The 14,799-nt window shown below is 47.4% G+C and overlaps 1 protein-coding gene and 1 long non-coding RNA gene across 12 annotated transcripts in view; one reads left to right on the top strand and one right to left on the bottom strand.

Annotated features, from left to right (window-relative positions):
* Nucleotides 1-218: 218 nt before the first annotated feature.
* Nucleotides 219-14,799, top strand: part of nfixa (nuclear factor I/Xa) — a 116,049-nt gene continuing 101,468 nt past the window's right edge. For 10 of the 11 annotated variants that reach the window (XM_076043780.1, XM_076043840.1, XM_076043858.1 and 7 more), the window contains exons 1-2: nucleotides 219-483; nucleotides 7,966-8,049. In XM_076043780.1, coding sequence (XP_075899895.1) covers nucleotides 481-483; nucleotides 7,966-8,049 — 87 coding nt within the window. In that variant the 5' untranslated portion in view covers nucleotides 219-480. Of the gene's footprint in view, nucleotides 484-7,965; nucleotides 8,050-11,945; nucleotides 12,238-14,799 lie in introns of those variants that run through there. The other variant, XM_076043798.1, reaches the window with a different exon arrangement.
* LOC142899979 (uncharacterized) lies at nucleotides 2,350-8,551 on the bottom strand. Its single transcript, XR_012928837.1, has 2 exons — nucleotides 7,391-8,551; nucleotides 2,350-2,784 (listed from the first exon to the last, which is right to left on the bottom strand). It is a non-coding gene; the product is annotated as an uncharacterized LOC142899979 (long non-coding RNA).

Genomic DNA, 14,799 nt, shown 5'->3' on the forward strand with positions numbered 1-14,799 from the left:
GAGGAGCTTGACATAAAGCGTCTCCGGTGGAGAAGTTTTGATCGCTGCTGAAGAAGAAGGAGAAGAAGAAGAAGAAGGAGAAGAAGAAGGAGAAGAAGGACGCTTCCCGGGACTCACTGACGCAGACGTCTCCCCTGCTGGACATGGACGCATGTGAGGCCGGACAGCCGTAGTTAGACGGAGCTGCGCGCCGTCCACCACCTCCTCCTCCTCCTCTTCCTCCTCCTCCTCCTCCGCTGCTATCTCTCTCGCAGAGTGGACTCACTTTTGAGAGAAAAAAAGATTGTTTCTCTCTGTCTGGGCCTGAGGCCGACTTGTTTTAAAGGTCCCCCCTTTTTTTTTTTGCTCCTGGCAGCAGCGAAGAGACCGAGTCTTCCTCCCTCACTCCCTCTCTCACTTTTTTCCCCCTTTTTTTTGGAAGCTGAACTTTTAAAGGAAAATGGGGCATTGAGACGGTTTGGCACATCTCCCCGCGCTATAATGGTACGTGCTGTGTAACTCAATAGTTCCCCCTCTTCTGTTTTTTTGGGGGTCTATATAGGGGAGGGGGAGAGGGGGCTGGAAGGTCTATAGGACTGCACCGGGGGAAGAAAAAAAAACGTTGCGCGTACTTCGTTTCGTTTCTCTTTCTCGGGCTCCAATTTATTTGTCAGACGAGATCTGCACTTTGTTGGCCGCAGGCGCAGCCAGGGAGAGCCGGCTGCTCTCTTAAGTGTGTGTGTGTGTGTGTGTGTGTGTGTGTGTGTGTGTGTGTGTGTGTGTGTGTGTGTGTGTGTGTGAGAGAGAGAGAGAGAGAGAGAGCGAGAGAGGCCAGGGGATGACGATACGTGTGTGTGTGTGTGTGTGTGTGTGTGTGTGTGTGTGTGTGTGTGTGTGTGTGTGTGTAATATATGCATTTTGCGTTATTAGCGCTTCCACTGCAGCCTTCTCATTAAGCAGGCTACATACCTGCACACTATGTAATTGTTTCTTGATTTTTTTTTATTAGAATTTATAATCCATCAGCTGCTCGTCTCGCCTATCATTATTATTTCCACTACATCATGAGTGAAAACCGCGCTACTTTTGCCGCCGCTTTTTAAAAGGTCATTTTAAATACAAAGTATCCACAGCCGTGAACGCTGATGGTGATTTGCGCCTTCACACGCGCGGGTGAAGGTGTCTGTTTTCTGTAAATCAGAGGGATTCGGCGTCGCCGTTGGCTTGACAACGCGTAGCTTGATTTGTTTACAGCGGCGCTGAATGACAGAGTGAGCGCTGATCTCTGGGTGCTGGTCGCTTCAAACGGAATAAAACATTCATTCGACTTCATCGGCGATGTGCACGCACACGTATAGATAGATCCGTGTGTAGTCCACAGGGGTAATAATAAGCACCCCTCTGAAGCTCCCACGCAGCGCGCCTGCACACTCTCCCTCCTCTCCTCCTCCTCCTCCTCCTCTTCTTCCTCCTCCTCGCACCGGACAGTCTCCGCGCCGCTTGTTTATCAATGGGCTCTTCATTTTTGCGCGGCTGATGACATTTAGCGGCAGCAGCGAGGGGCTGCGGAGGTGAGAGGGCCACACAAGACCGCCGTTGTGCGCCCCCCTCCACTCCATCGCCCTCTCCGGAGCAAATAGCCGGCGTGCTGATGAGAAAGTGGAGCGCACGCAGGATAAAATTGATCAAAAAGTAAAGAGGAGGTCTGGCAGCTGCGGCGGCGCAAATCCCACAGCAGCGCCTAATCCTCGTGTTTTGCTCGCATTTTCCTCCCGGTTTGCATCTGGTGTATAACCTCGAGCCTAGAGTCGTTTTTTGGGGCCTACATGGCAAATGTCGTGTCGCTTTTAAATTGTATCAGACAGATGATATGCAGGAGGAGGCACTGCCGCTTTTGTCAAGTGTAAACTCAAGGCTGTGGATTTGTTCCGAGATAGAAGCTCTCTGGCTTGGCTTTCTCAGGGCATTGGAAATAAAAAAAATAAATAAAAAAAAACAGCACTTAAAACCTAAGTAACTTTTTATTATTACATCGTTGCATGCTAGGTAAAAACAAAAAAACTGCACTGATAATTTAGAATGATTAGTTGGCGCAATCCTATTTTTTTATATATAGTTTTCAATTATATGGAAAATCCTCCAAAGTCAGGAGCCAAAACCAAAATATAGAAATACTTTGTTAAATATGGACTAAAAGTGGATGTATTTCTAAAACATAAACCTAAAATTCTTACCAAACAACATACACAGAACAACGTACACAGAAAGAAAAAGAAATTAAAAAAAAAAAAATCAATAATGGTCCACACCCAGAGTGCAGGAGAAAGCAGGTAGAAGATCAACGAATGAACAATGCAAGCAAAGCTCCAGTGATTTTCTTTTATCTACACTTTATTATGCACATCAGCAACACATCATTAACACAGTGATATTGAATGAACTTCTCTCCTGCCCCCCCCCCTCCCCAATGACCGAAACACCACAGTGAGATAGAAACGTATCGCTGTCTGTTTTAAATACCGTTGTTGTGCAATCCTTTTTTTATAGGCTCAACAAATGGGGCTTGCGGGTCGTTTGCAAATGCTTTTCATTTTGTTTTCAACAAACTTCACCATACCTGCGCAACAACAGCACCGGCAGCCGGGAGCAGCTTGACCTGTCAAATGAAAGGTCACTATGCCATCCGACCGGCTGCCTATATTGTTCCCAACGTAAATCTTCCTTTGGACGGTGCTGCATAACTGGCACAAACTGGGTAGCCCTCATTTTGTTTTGATTGTAGGCCTATGATTTAACAGTTGGTTGCTGCAGGAGAGAGAGAGAAAAAAAAAAACCTGTCGGTCAAATCAAAGCTGAATCTGTCAGCGATGCCAAGCTGGGAGTTGGGCATGAACCGTGGTTTTAAATCAAACTCCAGAGCTCTGCTAATGGCCGTGGTGATGGGGGAGAGGATTTAGACCAGGGGAGGGGAAAACGTCGACTAGTGGGCCCACAATGGGTTCTAAAATTTGACAGAGGGAACCGGAGCAGGAGCAGATGGATGGAGTGTTTTGGTGGCCGACCTCAGAGGAGGAAAAAGATATATCATGGGATATGTAGAAAACGTGCGTTCATGTCTGTTGAAAATGAACAAAAGCGTCTACGAAGCGCCACAGTATTTAGCTTTTTATTGAAATGACTCTTAAAACACGGAAAAAATTAATGAAATGCAACTATCAATTTCTTCAAGTTCAGCGGGCCGGATTAAAAGGCTTAAACGGGCCGCGTATGGCCCGCGGGCCATAGTTTGGCCATGCCTGATTTTTAGACAGAGGTGTGTCGCAGTTCTTGGAGCCGCATCAGCACGTCTGCGCTTTGCAGTGCAACTCCTGGTTTCCCCTGAACTTTGCGGTTGCAACCGTAAGAAAGCTCTTCCCCATCGGATCGGCCCGCGTGTCACACAAAAGGGCCCCGAGTGTAGCGGCCAAAAAAAAACCTCATTGTTATAAGCGTGCACGCACGGCCAGTGCGGGGAGGCCTTGACTCAGTGTGGCTTGGCCATTAAAAAAAAAAAAGAGCCCGAGTCCGGATCTGTTGCCAATGGCGTTGGATTACCGGCGCACGTCTGTAAGCGCGGCCGCCGCTGGAAGTTCAGCGGTTCCACTCGGCGTAACAATTGAGTGCGGCCAGCCTGTTGAGCAAGATCAGTAGTTGACAGGTGAGGTGCCAGGCCAAGCCGGGGTGTGTCAGAATGCATGCTCTGTTCAAACTTGTTTCCATATCGCTCTTGTGGTGAGAGTGTGTGGGGTGTTTTGTGTGTGCGTGTTGTTCATGTGACTGGGACTGCTTGGGGATTGTTAAGATTGTTCCACGTTAATTACTCCGGCATTCAGAAGTCTCAACTTACCTGGCAGACTTACACATAAGCATATTTAATTTGAAATGACACCAAACCCACACACACATACGCTCGCTCTCGTTCTCTTTCTCTCTCTCTCTCACACACACACACGCACGCACGCACACACACATCAAGCCGTTGGTTGAAGAAAGTACTTTTTCTTCCTGCTGAGGTCATCTGAAATGCAGTTTTACTCCTGCCTCCTGCCGTCAGGCCTCCTTTACTCAAAGTGTTCACACCGCGTGCCCCGCTTGCCTTTTCCAGAATCCCACCGTTTACTGTTGTGTAAAACACAACTGCACAATTAAGCCTAATGCAATCTTCAGCGCTGCGTCTTGGCTGCGCTTCTGACCCGAAAAAAAAAAAAAAGAGAAAAAGAGAAAAAAAACACCCCTCCTAGACCCGACGAGCGGAGTGAAATAATTAGCCGCACTCCGCTCAGCCATCCGTCTCTCCTTGTTTTTTTAATGCGGCTCCTAAGTTTCTCATCTCCTGTCTTATACTCCCCGTTTTCCGCCCCCCCCCCCCCCCCCCCACCCCCTGCACCCAAACCCCCCAGAGACGCTTGTGTGAAAAATCATATTTTTCCAACATTTTTTTCTCCCTGAGGTAGCTCTGGCACCGGCTCACACGGCGGCCATTTCTGCCTTTTATACCCCCCTCACACACAGTGGAACAGATCGCCCGTGCAGCCCGCCGTCTTTGAAGTGCTTGCCATCTCACGCAGGTTGGCTGGACTACCCCCCCCACCCCCCCAACCCTCTCCCCATCCCCCTCCCACCTCCCACCTCAACGCTTTATTTCATCCTGTGCCTTAAACTTGGCTGAGTTGCTCCCGGCCCGCCAAATTTGCGGCGCTGCCGCCGCCGTATAGACACAATGGCGGTGATAATAATGATGGTTTTCCTTGAATGATGGACTGACAGACGCTGATTGTGGCCCTGGTTGATGATTGTGCAGGCTAAATGCTTTTTGGGCTATGAGAAGAGTAACTGCACCAGGTGCGTGGCCCAAGTCCCCCCTCCACCACCTCCTCCCATCTCTGTGTAGGTGGCATATTATTTTGTGTGTGTGTGTGTGTGTGTGTGTGTGTGTGTGTGTGTGTGTGTTTGTGTGTGTGTGTGTGATGGTAGGATCATTGATATGTTGCCATTCATGTGCTTTAAAATGGAGCCATCTGAGAGCAAATTCTGCCATCAAGGCCTTTCATACACAAAGCTCCACGGATGTGCATGCATGTGTGTGTGTGTGCATACGCACGCGCGCACGTAAGAGGAAGACTGCGCGCATAAGCGGGTGAGCAGGTTTTCGGAGATCTCACCTCCAAAGAATTTGGCCATATGGTCGTCAACACGTATACCCAAAGAGAGCGGCGGGACGAGCGGCAGCCAAGAAGCGAGCCAGAGAGAGTCGTCGCTTTTTTTCTTTGCTTGCCGAGGCAGCAGGTATACGGCGGTTTTAAAAAGAGAGAGAGGGAGAGGGAGAGGGAGACTCTATACGACAACTTTGGATCAGATGGCTCGGACTTAACAAACCCGCAGCCGCATATTTGCAGAGTGAGAAAATCTGTCTCAATTAACACATTTGCATTGGGTGACGATGGACTCCAAATAGGTCACTGACTCCATCTCCCGCCTCTGAATTTTTCCCTCTAAAATGTTAATTAAGGAGCGCTTTGAGATTTTTTTTGTGCTCAGGGGCTGGCCATATGGGCCAGGCATATGTTCTATATATATAGTATAATATATAATTCATACACTGCTGCAGGAAATAGTGTTTTGTGGGGCCTAGAGTTTTGTTTTTTTTGTTTTACTACAAAGGAAGCCAGTGTGTTCCGGCTTCCCCAGTGGCAGGTAGAGCGGGCTCAGCTCATTCATTACCATCGTGTTATTCACCGTCGCACAATGGGATTGAGGTTCATCGACATCCGGTTCCTTGGCCGACGACATAAAGGGGACATTTAAATTCCTCTTTGTTGATTGATTCATGTGAAATCAGGGGCTTTTGTGTTTCGCTGTCATCCGACGGGTTCGAGGGCAACCGATGAATTTGACAGAAAGAAAAAAAACGGAAAAAAATTTACGACTGAAATATTCAGTGGTTTGTTGCGCGTCCTCGCGCCATCTCTCCGGCTTCGCCACCTGAATCCTCTCGCTCTCACACACACACACACAAAAACGAGCGGCCAATGAGAGCGCTCCTCCGCCCACCCGCAGCTTTTTTGGGCTGGGCTCAACCAATGGGAGGAGGGCCTGCTCGCTGCACCTGACCTGCTTCTGGCCAAGAAGGACCAATTATGGACGCTCCAGCACACCTGATGCACTGTGAGCCTCCACACCACCCTCCCACCACCACCACCCTCCCCCAGCACAGGTGCGGTGGATCCAGGCCCACCATTCTGTTCGGCCCCGGCCAATCAGATGCCATCTCTCATTATCGCATGCGGCCTGGCAAACTTAGGAGCTTTTTGAATATTGCCTTTCTCGCGTATTACTGCGCACGTGTGCATCTGCTCGACCAAGGCCCCCCCTCCCCCCACCCTCCCTATCCCATGATGCTTTGCGGCCTTATCGGCAGGCCTCTCTCTCTCTCTCTCTCTCTCTCTCTCTCTCTCTCTCTCTCTCTCCATTCCTGGCTTCATCCTCTCCTTCCCAACAATGGGTGCTGTGTTGCCCCCTTAAGGAACTAGAGGCCTCGGCTATTAAAAAAAAGAAAGACAGAGAGAGAAAGAAAAAGGGCCAGAAATTCACAGGGGGAAAAAAAACAACATGTTTATGGACTAATAAAGATGATTAAAAATCGCACAATAGCAGAAAAATGGAAGGTTTGCAAGTGCAGATTATCTGTAATAAAAAGCTGATGGGAGAGACGGGGAGGGAGGGAGGGGAGGAGAGAGGGAGTTAGCTGTACAGACCTCTCATTGCGAAGGATATGAATAGCCTTTGTTTTCGCCACAACTCAGGGCTGTGTGGTCTGCCAATGTCTGGCTCTTATTATGGGGTTTGTGTCTGTGTGTCTGCGTAAGCGCCATGCACGTGTGCGCTTGTGTGTGAGAGTGTGTGTACGCATAGGCACGGATAAAACGTACATACGTGCAGGTGATTATATTTTCGAGAGCGCGTGAGACGTTATTTATTTGCCCTTAAATGTTTCTGCACAAAAAGATGCAGCTTTATTTTTTTTTGGGAGGTGGGGGGGTTGTTTTTTGTTTTTTTCTGCTGCTGCTCAGCTACATAATTGTGGCATGGGGTCTTGGGTTGGCACAAGCGTCCGTGCATGCTTTTTTATCCGTTAAAGTTGTGAAATGAAATAGGATTTCACAGAACGGCGCGGCGGCTGTGGGATTTGGGCTCCCTTCGGCTAAGTAGAGTGGGGATAGGTTGATCCAATCAACGGCAGAACTGCAAGGAGAGCCCATTTCACAGCTCCGAGCCGTGCCAGAACCCTGGCCGACTGCTTGCTCGACTTAGAATACAAATGAAGCTCGCTGAATGCGCACTCAGACACACATGCGTGCACACTGGTACTTACAGACAGTCTGGCCGGGGATGTATAGCGCACGCAGACACTGCGCTTTCAAATAGGGAGGGGGGGAGGTTGGAGGTTGTGGATTTCAGGGCCGACGCCACGAAGAGAGTGAGAGAGAGAGAGAGAGAGAGTGAGAGAGTGAGAGAGAGAGAGAGGCAAACCCCCGAGCTGAATCACTTCACCATAAATTTTGTTCACAAATTACGTCTTAAAATGTTATTCATTGTTTCTGTTGTTTGTTTCTTTTAGGCACTGTTTAACTTTTTCAAAGCGCAAATTCTAGATTGAAAGAATTGATCACGTTGAGAAATGCGGTGACTAACCCCATCCCGAAGGGGTTTTAACAAGTTACATCAGTCCTTAAATTGAATCCAGGATTGTTGTTCTTATTGGGAAACACACAACATAAGGTCTTCATGCAGTCACTGAATTAGCAGTTAAAAAATAGCAGAGATTTTGTTCCTGGGAGATTCATTAATACTGTTCCCACTCATTAATACTGGGGAAAAAATGACTGTTCACTGCTATTACATTTTCATTAAATAAATAGGCGTCTCTTTATTATTATTTTTCCCCAGGCTACTGACACCTACCTGGTGAACGACGATCCTTCCAGAGGCCCAGGGATGCCGGAGTGTTTCCTCGTGTCTGACACATACAGGGTACTTGCAAAAACACACACACACACACACACACACACACACACACACACACACACACACACACACACACACACACACAAACTTGCGCGCACAACAAGCACACAACAAACTGTCCTTGTCATGTTGACGTCTCACATATTTGTTTCCTTGACACTTCAAGCAGCCCAAGCTGTTCGGTTTAATGTCTCTTTTAGAAATTGACAGCTAACTTTCCTGCAGTTGCGTAAAAAAAAAGAAAAAAAAAAAGAATAAATGTGGAATTGAAAGCACAGCAGTCCTGTTTTAAAAGATACTTCAGCGCTGGAACTACTAAATCATCCTCTGTCTTTTGTTGTGGAACAAGAAGTTCTGTGTTTGTGTCCGCAAAATACAAACAGGCACATTGAGTGACTTTCTGCATGATTGCATGCTCATGTATCCACTTCTTGTCAAAATGACCTCATGTCCTGAGTTCCATACTGACTTCAAACAGTACATGAACATTTAAAATATTAGGATTTATTTTTAACCACACGTTAAAAAAAAAATCACTACCGTGATTTTACATATATGTATATGTATATATATATATATATATATATATATATATATATATATATATATATATGTGTGTGTGTGTGTGTGTGTGTGTGTGTGTGTGTGTGTGTGTGTGTTTTTTTAGAAGAACCAGCACATTGTCTTTCGGTTGATTATAGACTGAGTGGATGTTGCCTGCCTCCTATAGGAATTCTCTATTTGGCCATTGGATGTACATCTAAATTATGACAATGGCAAATCCGGAAATTGGACACAAGACTTAACCCCTAGTCAGGTGACCAAACATGCAGCAGCTATATTTCACTCTGTAGACACACAAGAAAAGCAGCCGGTGCTGCACATTGTCCTGCACACACACACACACACACACACACACACACACACACACACACACACACACACACACACACACACACACACACACAGACTGTGTGCCACTTCTCCCTGACTGCATATGGCACATGTACACTTGACTGGCATGCCCCCTCCCAGCGCACACGTAAACAGTTTACTCAAACAATATTTACACTATATGGCGTGGCGCGCTGCACGGTTACACGCGTTTTCCGTGTGCATGTTATTATTTTTTATTTCTTTATTTTTTAAAAGGCAACCTCAACCACCTGTCTCGCACATTTAGCACGGCAGTATCAGTATGTTGCACGGGTTTCAATATTTAATGGACTAGCCAGGGGCGTTGGTAAACAGCGAGCGCACGGGCAGCGCCATGTGTCAATGGGAGACGGCAACGCGCTAACTTTAGACGCGCCATATGGTTCGCTCGCGTGCACTTTGACGCCGGGGCTCGGACTCCGCTGGGCTCGAGGAGCTTCAGGGGCTTTTTGGTAGGTGACGGCCAGGATACGACGACGTGGCTCTGCGCAGGTAATTGGAAAGAACGAACGGCGCCGATGCGCTGGCCGCTGCAGTTTGTACGTGCATTTGAGCTCTTTTTGTAAAAAAACAAAACAAAAAACAAAACTTTTTTTCTTTTCTTTTTTTTTTTTTTTTTTTACTGGGTATACTCTTTTGCTCCAAGAAAAAAAAGAAAGAGACACAGAAAGGGACATTGAAACTGACAGGGGAAGGACAAAGAAATAAAGGGAAAAGCGCATGGATTGATGGTTAAAGAAGAAAAAAAAAGGCCCACAAAAAACTAACTGGACAACAAGGAAATTAAAAGACGAGGTTGAAAAAAAAGTAGAGGGAAAGCAAGGACGCACACAAAGGGGTTTTTGGGGTTTTGGACCCGGGCCTGGACCTGGACCTGGGCCGGGCCGGGCCGGGCCGGGGAGTGGTTTGGAAAGCAGGACAGGCTACGGGAAAGAAATAGACGACACCTCCATGTGCTTCACTTTCCTTCCACTATAGTTTCTCCTGCCAGAATGTATTTGACCATAAGACATTCGTATTCACATGAGAGGGTGAGTACGTGTGTGTGTGTACATGCGTGTGCGTGCGTGCATGTACTGTACATTACGAACATGTGTGCTTGCGGTGTGAGTCTCTAACTATTCAACATAGGCTGAGGTCTCGTAAAGCTGCACAGCTTCGTACCCCCTTCCCCGCCTCCCCAATCCGAAAAAACTTGGCAATCAGGCTCCGGGGTGACTTCAACCCCCAAAACCGCACCCTTGCGCACGCGTGTGCACACTAACACACACTCGCATCCAAATGCTCTAACAAAGCGCGTATGCGCAACTCTCTGCTCGCACACATCGTGCGTGAGGCAGGGGCTTATGTCTAATTGCAGGCACTCTGCCTGCATATATGAGTTTGATTAGGCTGAGGAGCAGGGAGCAGGCGAGGATAAAGCCCAGGCTGATTAGAAACAGAGTGTATGGCTTCCATACAATAGGCAGTGGGAATGATACCGCTTTTAGACGTTTCCCCTCCGCGTTCAGGTGCCTCTTTGTGCAACACGCCGTGCACCGGGATAGGACTTGGGTGAGGCTTTAAAAGGGAGGGGGGCCCGAGAATAAATTACATGCGGCTCAGACATTAATTTACAACTTTCTCTAATAACTGGCTTGGATTGGAAACAGCGCGCCGTCGGTTCTGAGTCTAATGAGGAGCCTCTTTCAGGGCCCAGTCAGCGAGCGTTAAATCGGCCATTGTGAGGCACAATGGCCGAAAAAGGCAGATAACCTTCGTGTACGTCGGCCGCGTGTCGAGAAGACGGATGGCCTCTTCTTCCTCCTCCTCTTTCTCCTCCTCCTCCTCCTCCTCCACTTCAGACACTTGAGTCGGTTTGCTGCGTCGCGCTGAGAGTTGCTGCGCTGCCGAGCCGACGCTGCTGCAGCCCCAGAAAACCTCAGCGGTCAGTTTTAAACCTTTTGTTTCTATCTTGGTGACGCGCTGGGGTTTTGCTTCTGCATTCTGTGTACGGCAAAGGATATGAAAGTGGAAAAACAACATTGTGGGGAAATCTCTGCTCTAAACTCTGTCATTTAGAGTTATGCACCCCCCCTTCCCACCACCACCACTTCAGATTCAAAACTTGGTCGTTAATTTGCTCCAGCAGATTCTATATCGAGGACTGTTAGTTGTCATTGTTGGCTCAGTCATCGTCATCATAATAAAAAACACCTTGAGGTCTTCAGTGCTGCTGAGTAAAAAAAATATTTGGACAGATTGTGGCATTAAGGTCAAAGGTTGAAGGTTCCATCCATGTTTTGTTTTTGTTTTTTTTATTATTTACCTAAACGTCGTTTGACTGCATTATTTGCAATAACCACTCTGCAGTCAGCAAAAAATATTGCAGTCCGTACTATTTGCACGGAAAGAGCGATTAACTAAGCGAGTAATTCTTGCAATATATGTATATACATATATATATATATATATATATATATATATATATATATATATATATATATATATATATATATATATATATATATGTAAAATCACGGTAGTGAAATGCTTCAGTAAAATATGCAAATGCATTGTGAGACCAAGTAGTCTGTGTTGGTATTTTCAATATTTCCTTTATCCACACATGCTCGGAAATAATGGCATAAAGACGCCGAGCGAGTCATTGAACTCACCACGGAGTTGCCACATGCGCACTGCGAACCTCCACAGCGCCGCCGGGATCGTGTCGCTCGCAGCGAGCTTCCCTGCGGGGCTGCGCAGCCCAGCGCTGATTCGTTGGACGAGTTAAAGCTAAATCATTAAAAGCGAAAGAAAAATAGCCATTTCTTTAAAAAAAAAAAAATATGACAGTTTTCTTTGTGTGTATATGTGTGCTTGTGTGTGTGTGTGTGTGTGTGTGTGTGAAGATTTAGAGCGGGAAGGGAAAGAGGGAGGGAGAGAGGGAGGGAGGGAGGGGCAGAAGACGAGTGCAGAGGAAGAGGGAGGGAGGGAGGGAGAGCTGAGCGAGCGAGGGAGCGAGCAGCGAAAAAACTTTCCCCAAAAGTTGGTGGCGGAGCTTTCACTGCGAGCGAGAGAGCGAGCGAGCGAGAGAACGAGCGAGCGAACGAGCGAGGCGGGGTTAGAGCCTGGACCGAGAGAGAGCCGCAGCGGGCTGTTTGTGTCGGGCGATGCGGCACCGCAGCGAACCTCCATCCGAGTTGACCAGCGACAGCTCCACTCCTCCTCACCTCTGAGACACGCACAGCCATGTACTCCCCGTACTGCCTCACACAGGTATGGAACGAGACGATCATTGAGAAAGAAAGCAAGGAAAATAATAATAATCGAACGCGCGCCTCCTCTCTTCTGTCTGTCTTCCGTCCTCTCTCTCTCTCTCTCTCTCTCTCTCTCTCTCTCTCTCTCTCTCTCCCTCTCTCTCCCTCTCTGCGCGTCCCGCTCGGCGTTTTCGTTTTCCGGTTTATTTTGCCTCTGTGTGTGTGTGTGTGTGTGTGTGTGTGTGTGTGTGTGTGTGTGTGTGTGTGTGTGTGTTGCGAGCGGTTACAGCGCCGTGCCGTGCGGCGCGCCGTGCCTGTCATTTGTTGCGTGTTTTTTTTAAGAGCGTGTTTTCTTTTTCTCCGCTAGTTTTTTTTTTTTTTTTACCTCCCTCCTCCCCCCCACCCCCCACCCCGCCTCCGAGCTCCCCCCCACCCCGGCGCTACTCCAACGGGCTCTTCTCTTGTGCGTCTCATTGCGCGTGGTTTTGGAGAGAAAATGGCGCTTCTCCCAAATCTATTTTATATTAAACGGAGGTTGGCGCAAAGCAGGGAGGGGGGGGGGGGCGGCGGCGGCGAGGAAAGGTCTGACGGTTAGCAACTAATTAAAGTCGCCCTCTGGCAGCGATCGACCCCCCATCGACGCTGTGTTGTGGCACGACTCTCGGAGTTTTAGCGCAGCGCTCCGAAGTTGCGGGTCCGTGTGTGTTTTTGCTCGGAGGCTCGCGGCCGGCCGGCGGGCGGCTGGTACCGAGCTCCGCCGCTGCTGCTGCGGCACCAGGGGGCCTTTAGGGTCACACTGGACACTTTAGTAACTTGTATGGTCCCGCAAAAAAATATGACGCGTTTTGTTTTTAATGGAAATAAGTTTTGCTGTTGGTGAGGGGGCGGGGCATCACCGAGCGCCTTTGGCTTCCAGTTTAATTAATCACAATGTGCATTTGACCTTTGGCTGGGTCTGTGGAGACCGGTGCATGTTGTTTAGTGAGTGCACGGAAGAATAATAAATACGTAGTGGATTTATTAGTATTTTTTTTTTTTTTTAATGGAATCCAACTTCTTTTATTACACTGTGGATTGATGGCTCATCGGAAGCTCCTCTAGTCATTATTTTCACCTTTAGTTGCCCTGTATATATTATTACACGACATATTATGAGATGTATGTATGTATCAGATGAAATAATATTTGACTAAAATTAAAATTAACTTTGCTTGACCTCTATAGGGCCTCACGTTAAGTTGCCCTACTTTTTCCTTCTAATAAAATTGAACTGGATTTTATTTTTTTTTAGTGCCACATCAAAGCAAATATGGAGGGTTATAAACTTGATTGATGGTGACCGCTCCAGTATTTTCACTCGCTATTTCATGCGCAGCATACTGCAAACACTGCGGGACCGGCAGCTTTGACACAACTTCCTACACCCCCACCTCGGCTTTTTTCATATCACCATTTAAAAAAACACAAAAAACAAAAAACTGTGTGTTTCTCCCCTTTGTTGCTTAAAATATTTCACACCGTGGCTGCATGAATTAAAAAGAAAAATATAGCGCATTGGCTGCAATAGCTGACACGGTGGAAGAAAGGTCAAATCTCGTTTGACCTCTGGGTCTGCAAAGTGCCGCTTTCCTCCCCACCGGTGCATGTCTTCGTGAAAGCGATGGTCTGCGGGAGCAGCCCGCACTGCGCTCCGGTCACTGCGGAGTTAAACAGCGGTCGAGTCGCAGCTCGCTGTGCGGCAGCTTCAAGGCTTCAGGCCGCCGCGCCTCCTGTTCTTCCCCTCCGCCGCTCCACATAATACACCGCGGGCTTTGAGCACAATTGAAATTATTGTTTTCCCCCACGCAAATGATATTTTAAATCTTGGTTAATAGACATATGCATATGTTTATATTTTTTATTTCTTATGTATATTTTATATTTTGTTCGTATGTGCATTCTGGTTTCAGTTTAGATTGAGGTCAAGGGCGTTTCTGTTTGGGAAGTAATCGGTAATAGATTAAAATGAAAAAAAAAAAAAAAAGTGCATCGTGGGCAGTGATTTATACAGTGTAAACTGATCCCCCCCCCCCTGCATGTTGGATCTTCCGCTTGTTTAGGCTACATATTTCTGTGGTAGGCAGGTCACGGCCTGTCGCTTCTCGCCGGCTTTCACGGTCGTCACGGGATTAATGCGATATCCCGTTTTGTTATTAAATCTTTCGGGGCCAAAATATTAGACGACGTCTCGAATATGTGACGAGGCAGAGAAAAAAAAACCCTGCAATCACTCCGTCCCTAAACAGAACAGTGTGTCGTTACTGGTGAGCTCCGGCGGAAAAAGGGCCCTGTGACCAGCAGTCCATATGTTTCTCTGAATGTTTTTTTTTAGATCCCTCCCTGCTATAAAAAAAAAAAAAAAAAAAAAGACAGAAGGCCGCCTTATTTGCCTTATACCTTTCATTTTTAATTACCACTAAATATATCTTTTCCCGTTTCCATTCCTCTTACTGAAAAAAATCCTCTTGACCCTTTTTTCCTCTCTCGCGTCCGCCGAGTTTTTAACAAGCGACGAAGACTACCCCACCCCCCACCCCCCCCA

The sequence above is a fragment of the Nelusetta ayraudi genome, unplaced genomic scaffold, assembly GCF_046127955.1.
Source record: "Nelusetta ayraudi isolate G7.1 ecotype Tasmania unplaced genomic scaffold, CSIRO-AGI_Nayr_v1 ptg000004l, whole genome shotgun sequence".
NCBI classification, from domain to species: Eukaryota; Metazoa; Chordata; class Actinopteri; order Tetraodontiformes; family Monacanthidae; genus Nelusetta; species Nelusetta ayraudi.